Here is a 6,268-nt window from a genome sequence, read left to right on the forward strand (position 1 = left end):
AATATGCTCTTATCATAGCTTCTACTCACTTCAATGCACTCATTAGAATGAGTAGGAACTATGGCAGGAGCATATTGGATTATGTTGGAGCATACGACGCGAACAAACCTTTAATTTTCGGTGTTTCAAACATCAGAAAGCGCGCAAAAAATCGCAACGCAAAAAAAATTGATTCCGGGACAAAAGTGGTTAATTTAATTCTGTACCTTCGACGTTTTCTAATCTTCCTCTCTCACAATTCGAAATCTACACATGTAAACACTGTAAACATCTCACGTTAATCCGCGAAAAGAAATAGAAGGTTTGTTCGCGTCGCATACTCCAACATGCTTCAACATGTTCCTACCATAGCTCCTACTCACTTTAACGAGCGCGTTTGAGTGAGTAGGAGCTACAGTTGAAGGTTGGAGGAAGTAGGAGTATGTTAGAGCATGCGACGCGACAAACCTAGAAATGGAATGAAATGTGGGGTGAAGAGCGGGGCAGGAAAAGAGCGAATATCGCATTTCGCATGCGCGCGCACCGTTCATGGCGACCGCGAGTTGCGGAGTCGTGGGGTCTGTGCGTGCAGACGACAGCGATCCTTTGGCCGATTTTTCGAGCCCGAATCCTCGTCGCGTCGATTCGCATCGAAGAAATCACGGCAACCGCGAGCGCGACAGCAACGGTCGAGCTCGGCTTTCGTCGGAAGCGTACGGTAACCAACCGGCAAGACGAAGCTCAAAATGCCACTGGTGAGTCCATCCTCCATGCGCTCTTTCTTTGTTTTTCTCTGCATCTTTCTCTCTCACAAGCGCCTCTTTCTGGCTCATCTGGCTGTCATTCCCTCATTCGTGAATAGTGTTTTGCTTGGCTCTCTTGTGATCTGTTCCTCGAAAATCAATTCTCTGCGTCACGATTCTTGATCGAGGAGCGATTGTAGCTACAAAACGAAGCGAGGATGCGATTGCCCGTCCTTACGATTTCCGAGGTAGGAGCTGGGTGCGGTTTTTGTGGTTAACTCCAAGCTCAAAGAATGATGCGAGGATAAAAGCGAGTTTTCGAGAGACAAAGCAAGTTGAAACATCAGCGTTAAGCTTCATTTTATACGCAGCAGAATTTAGAGAATTTGCCCGGAATGTAATATAATGGAATTTGTAATGACAGAAAAGTATGTCTATCTATATACTACAAGTTAACGCTAATGTCAAACAAATGTTTCCAATATCAGGGTGATATGCAATACTTATTGATGTTGAGAGTGTGAGAATGTATTAAGTATATGTTCTATATATATAATATTTGTAAAAAGAAACAGCTGAAAATAGCAGTCTTTCCAAGAAATTCAAAGATAGTTATGCGACGTTACATTTTATTTTATAGAGCCAGAGCTCGAAGAAAACATTATGTGTACTGCCTGAAGAGATTATTTACGAGAGAAAAGTATGTTATTGTACAAGAATCTGATATTAATATCCATAATAAATATTTGCTCTTTATTAACATGTATGAAAATGTATTATATTGTTATATTTGGGAGATAAGGTTACAGTCTGTATATTGGTATTACAAAAAATATAGACTTAATAATTTGTAATAAATATGGTAATGTTGTATTTTTTTAGGGTAATCATGCTGCCCTCACACCGCTGGAAGACATGTCCGCGGGACGAGGGCAGGCAGGTGGAGGTCCTCCTCAGAACTGTGAGAAAGTTTTTATACAGCGCGATTACAGTGAAGGTACTATGGTCAAGTTCCAAACACGGTTTCCTACAGAATTGGAAAGTAGAGTAAGTATCGCAGTCAATTATTTCTAATATATATATATATATATCGCAAAGCTAATATATTTTTTGAAAATAAAAACGATCGAAAAATATTTATTAGAAAATATTTCTTCTTTAGTTAGACAGACAATTGTTCGAGTACACGATCAATCAGTTAAACAACTACTTCGCTGAGGCAGAGCGTGCCAGTTGTTCTACATACTGCGAGAGCTGCCTATACTGTCTCACAGGTTATCTGATAAGCATATGTACCGAAACACACTATGAAAAGTGTCTGCGCAAGGTTGCCAAGTTCGTCAGCGAGCAAAACGATCGAGTATACAAGCCACGCGGCCTCCTGCTCACAGATCCAACAACACGTGGGCTCAGGCTAATAGAGATCTCGGTACTAGATAGACCTGCGTCGTGACTGCATATTAGCCGATCCAGGGAGTTCTTCATGTGACCCCCCGTGCAGTACTCTGGACATTATGTCGCCAGAATCACAGACATGCACGCGCTCGTGAGTGCCTGTCGGCACAATTATGGAGCATACCGGTTAGTTTGAGTCATTTTTACAAGGTGCCGAAATTCTGCAAGGCTTGAAAGAAGAAATTTTCCGTCAACGCGATATCTTGTAGGCCGCAAATTGCTCAGGTGTACCTTGCACGATTAATCTTGCCGAACACGCGTGTAATGAGTCAAAGCTCTCTTGTCGTTGGGCTGTGCCTCGTACTTAATTCTGAAAAACAAATGTAGATTGATTTGGTGGTCAGATCTGTAATACAAGTGTATAAAAACCTGCAGGAAATAGGGATGCGGAAATGTTTGTGATTGATTCGTAGGAATTTCGCACTGTCAAATCTATCAATGTTATTGTAACAAAGCAAGGTTATACAAGGTCGGTCTAATTGTGGCAAGAGAGTCTCATGTTCATTCGCATTCGTGATCTCTCAATCCTAAATGGCAGCTGCTGCGTTCTCGAGGGAGAGCGTGTATCCAAGCGTGTGGATGGGTAACAAAGCCGTGGCACTTCTATAGGTTCAATTTTCTATATGCGTACACAGAACATATAACATACGAAAGTATATGAAGTATATGTGGCGAATCAGGTTACGGTGGAAAAACGAAACTTTGTCTTCGTAAATGTTACTGAACGACACCATGAACTTACCATGAACTGCTACTTTGATTTGTCATATATATATATATAACAACGGGGTCTACATATTTTTTTACTGTTCATTTATGACTTTATCGTATCACCTGCATTTAATTAATGAGACGTGAATGAGATGCGTGTCAGTGTGAATTACTTAGCAAAGAGATGGCATTCGATGTTAGCATTTGTTACTCGTGTTTCGTTCAAGTTCCGCCGAACTGAAAACCTCGATTACGGGCGAGTCTTATTCTCTACAAATGCTGACGAATAAATCTCCGAGTTCTTCTCATCTTCCGCGATGTATCTTCCATTGCGTTTATGTATCCGCGCGTATAAAGCATAAAGCTTTCTCACATACGTATGTATATTAAATGGGATGTTAGTTCGTTGCGCGCGTGTGGGTGCCTCTCGACAGCAAAGATGGTAGATTTGATTGGAATTACTAGCACAAACATTTGTCGCGCCGAGACAAAGAAACCCGAGGATTGGCTAAAAAAAAAAGAAAAAGAAATTGTGTAAAAAGCGATGATCTATAAAAAAATAAGTTACATTACAAATTGATTAGCATTGTGATCAAGACAAAAATCGTTTGCAATATAATGCGAAAAAACTTTGTACATTTTAGTCCGTTCTCTTAGTCGAAACTGGTCACCCATTGCGACGCTTTTCATATTCTGTTCCCGTTAATTAGTTGTAAATACTAATGATCTCAAACGATACAACGATACAACACCATGTTTATCTTTACTTTTTCTTACGCGCTTTGGGAGCCTAAAGTAGTACGCGAGACGCAACGCCACAAAGTCTTTTTTTGGCACAACGACAACTTCGATTCCAATATAACATGAGTCTCACATAGAGAACGGTACGATGTACACATTTATACAGCACATTTTATACGACGGATATTTTGGGAACATCCTTAGGCTGTACTTTATAGAAATTTAATATTGGTCAATACTGAAAGATAATAATTAATTATTTTAAGTATTAAAAGCACTGTTGCTCGTTACTTTTAGTACTCAAAATAAATAATTAATTACTCTCTTTCAGTAATAAATTGGCCAGATTTCTGTAAAAGGAACGTCTAAACATTTTTAAGATATCCTTCGGAAATCTTTGCTGTATGAATAAATACGCATAAAAATCTCACGTGTTCACAGTATCGAGAATTTGGGTCAAGGTTTTTCATCGACTGAAATCCTCTATTTACGCGCACTTGCCACAGACACAACGGCGAACATCTCTTGTTCTTGATCACAATGCCCGCGGAGCCTGCCCGACGTTGTAATGCGATGTTGTTTGCTGAAAGGATCTTGCCAAATAAGCGTGTCACTGCCTCGGCATACGATTTTCTAGCGCATATGAGCGCTTGGAGAAGACGTACGGAGATCATCCAAGAAAGATTTCCGAGATCGAGCGAGAGAAAGAGATGAGATGGAAAAGGGAGAAAACAAACGAGAAGTCGCAAAAGAAAGTCTCCCGGGAAATTTCCCGCCAACCAATTCTTTGGAACATCGCAATATCACGTGCATAGGGCTCTGATTGCGTGTACATGCTCGTGTATGCGCATGTTTGCATATAATGTATATAATAGCGGATTATAATTGTCGACACGAAATATAAGGAGACGAAGAAAGAAAAAAAAGGAGGAATTGTTTGTTATACTTAATTTAATTTAGTAGGACCAATATTGGATTGATGATCCATAACTGTAAAGGACACCATCGTACAAGTGTAATTTCTAAATGTTTTATTAATAAAAACGGCGTAAATATATGGTCTGTGTTAGATAATCCGCCCTCGATTCCCGTCGGGATAACGTTTCTGACCTCTCTCCATTTCTCGTTTCATTATAGTATTTTGATTTTTTTTTAATGCAGTGGAAGGACAAAATGTCGATAATAATATACAAGGTGAATATTAAAGGTTAAATCAACTGTTTACCATGAGAGATAAATTTTCTGCAATTGAAAAAAGCGTAAGAGTCCAGACAACAAAGTCCAAAATCGAGACATGAGACGTTTTTAAATCTGGGTCTACAATAGATATTTTAAGCCTTAAACTGTAAAAAATTGCCCAATTACAGTCGAATGCGAGGAGAATAATTAATTGTGATTCGTCCAGTTCTTATAGATCTTATGTGCCAATCTTGGACTTTGTGTTGTTTGGGTTCTTATGCTTTTTCCAATTGCAGTTGATAATTTTAGTTTACAAAAAATTTATTTAAAATTATTTCGAACTAGATAAGATGTTTTTTTTTTATAGATTTTTGGATACTGAAAACGATGCTGCAAGTTAAATTTCACTGGCACATCATTCTTGAATTATTGAGGTTTAATGTACAAAGAATGAATTTTTTTGCATTATTAATGAATTATTGAGATTTAATGTACAAAAAATGGATTTTTTGCGTTATTTGATTACATTTTTTTGTAACATAAAGTTAAAATTGAAAAAATTTGTTATCTTAGAAAAACCCTGTATTTGAATTCTTTACAGCCTGGCTAAAAAATAAGAGATATCAAAAGTGAAAAAAAAATTTTACAGGGGATGAACAATACATTCATGACTTTTAATCAAAATTTCAAGGTAATATTAATATTCTTTAAAGAAAATGTCAAATATTGTTTCAAAAAAGCTACTTTTTTGACATTAAATCATAATTATCTTGGAAAACCTGACATACTATTTAGAATGTTTTAGCTTGCGCGGTATCGTTTTCAGCATTCAAAAATCTATATAAATAAGAAACATCTAGTCCAGTTTGAAAGCAATTTTTTACTGTAAACTAGCGTCCACAATTTATCCACGGTAAAAAGCTGGTTCAACTATTAATATTCACCTTGTGCTGAGTCCAGATACCCATCTGAATGTCATCCAGGTATTACTCCAGCCTTGTTATTTACCGAACGTTAGATAAGGATGACATCACACTCTGGGAGCACCCAGGTAATCCAAACCAAAGATAAAAACTTTATCATGGAGGATATGAAGTTTTCCACACCAAAAATTCCTGTGGATGAGATAAAATTAAATTCCACATCCAGAATTTCCAGGGTATTTAACAAAAAATATGTGTTAATTTTTGACAAATTAAAAAAAATTTTGAGTGATTTGACAGAAAACAGTATTTGATTAAAGCGTATATGTAAAAAGCCATGTTCAAAAATGTAAGCAGATCTTCAAAAATGTAAACCTTTAACAACTGAAATAATTATGTAACAATATATATTATTATAAAAAGTAACTGATATATTATTCAAAGTCTCAGTTCAAAGTGAACATACATAAAGCGTATTCTCAAAAATGTAAACCTTTAAAAATTAAACTTTTATCTGATAATATATTGTTTCACAAT

General features: G+C 37.2%; 1 protein-coding gene across 3 annotated transcripts; it reads left to right on the forward strand.

The window, feature by feature from the left end:
* Nucleotides 1-527: 527 nt before the first annotated feature.
* Nucleotides 528-3,845, forward strand: LOC108767641 (golgin subfamily A member 7). Of its 3 annotated transcripts, XM_018517610.1 has the most exons (5): nucleotides 528-734; nucleotides 842-970; nucleotides 1,363-1,422; nucleotides 1,605-1,769; nucleotides 1,885-3,845. In XM_018517610.1, the coding sequence occupies exons 2-5, from the start codon at nucleotides 941-943 to the stop codon at nucleotides 2,173-2,175; spliced, it is 546 nt and encodes a 181-aa protein (XP_018373112.1). In that variant the 5' UTR covers nucleotides 528-734; nucleotides 842-940; the 3' UTR covers nucleotides 2,176-3,845. The 3 variants fall into 3 exon arrangements, with proteins under 3 accessions (XP_018373112.1, XP_018373114.1, XP_018373115.1); XM_018517612.1 differs by lacking the exon at nucleotides 842-970; XM_018517613.1 differs by lacking the exons at nucleotides 842-970; nucleotides 1,363-1,422.
* The last annotated feature ends 2,423 nt before the right edge of the window (nucleotides 3,846-6,268 follow it).

This window comes from Trachymyrmex cornetzi, unplaced genomic scaffold, assembly GCF_001594075.2.
Source record: "Trachymyrmex cornetzi isolate Tcor2-1 unplaced genomic scaffold, Tcor1.1 scaffold703, whole genome shotgun sequence".
NCBI classification, from domain to species: Eukaryota; Metazoa; Arthropoda; class Insecta; order Hymenoptera; family Formicidae; genus Trachymyrmex; species Trachymyrmex cornetzi.

Excerpts from the sequence above, each read along its gene's own strand:
- LOC108767641 (XM_018517610.1), top strand. The coding sequence starts at position 941 with ATGCGATTGCCCGTCCTTACGATTTCCGAG. Across the intron at positions 971-1,362 it reads CCGTCCTTACGATTTCCGAG|AGCCAGAGCTCGAAGAAAAC; the intron begins GTAGGAGCTGGG and ends TTTATTTTATAG. Across the intron at positions 1,423-1,604 it reads AGATTATTTACGAGAGAAAA|GGTAATCATGCTGCCCTCAC; the intron begins GTATGTTATTGT and ends GTATTTTTTTAG.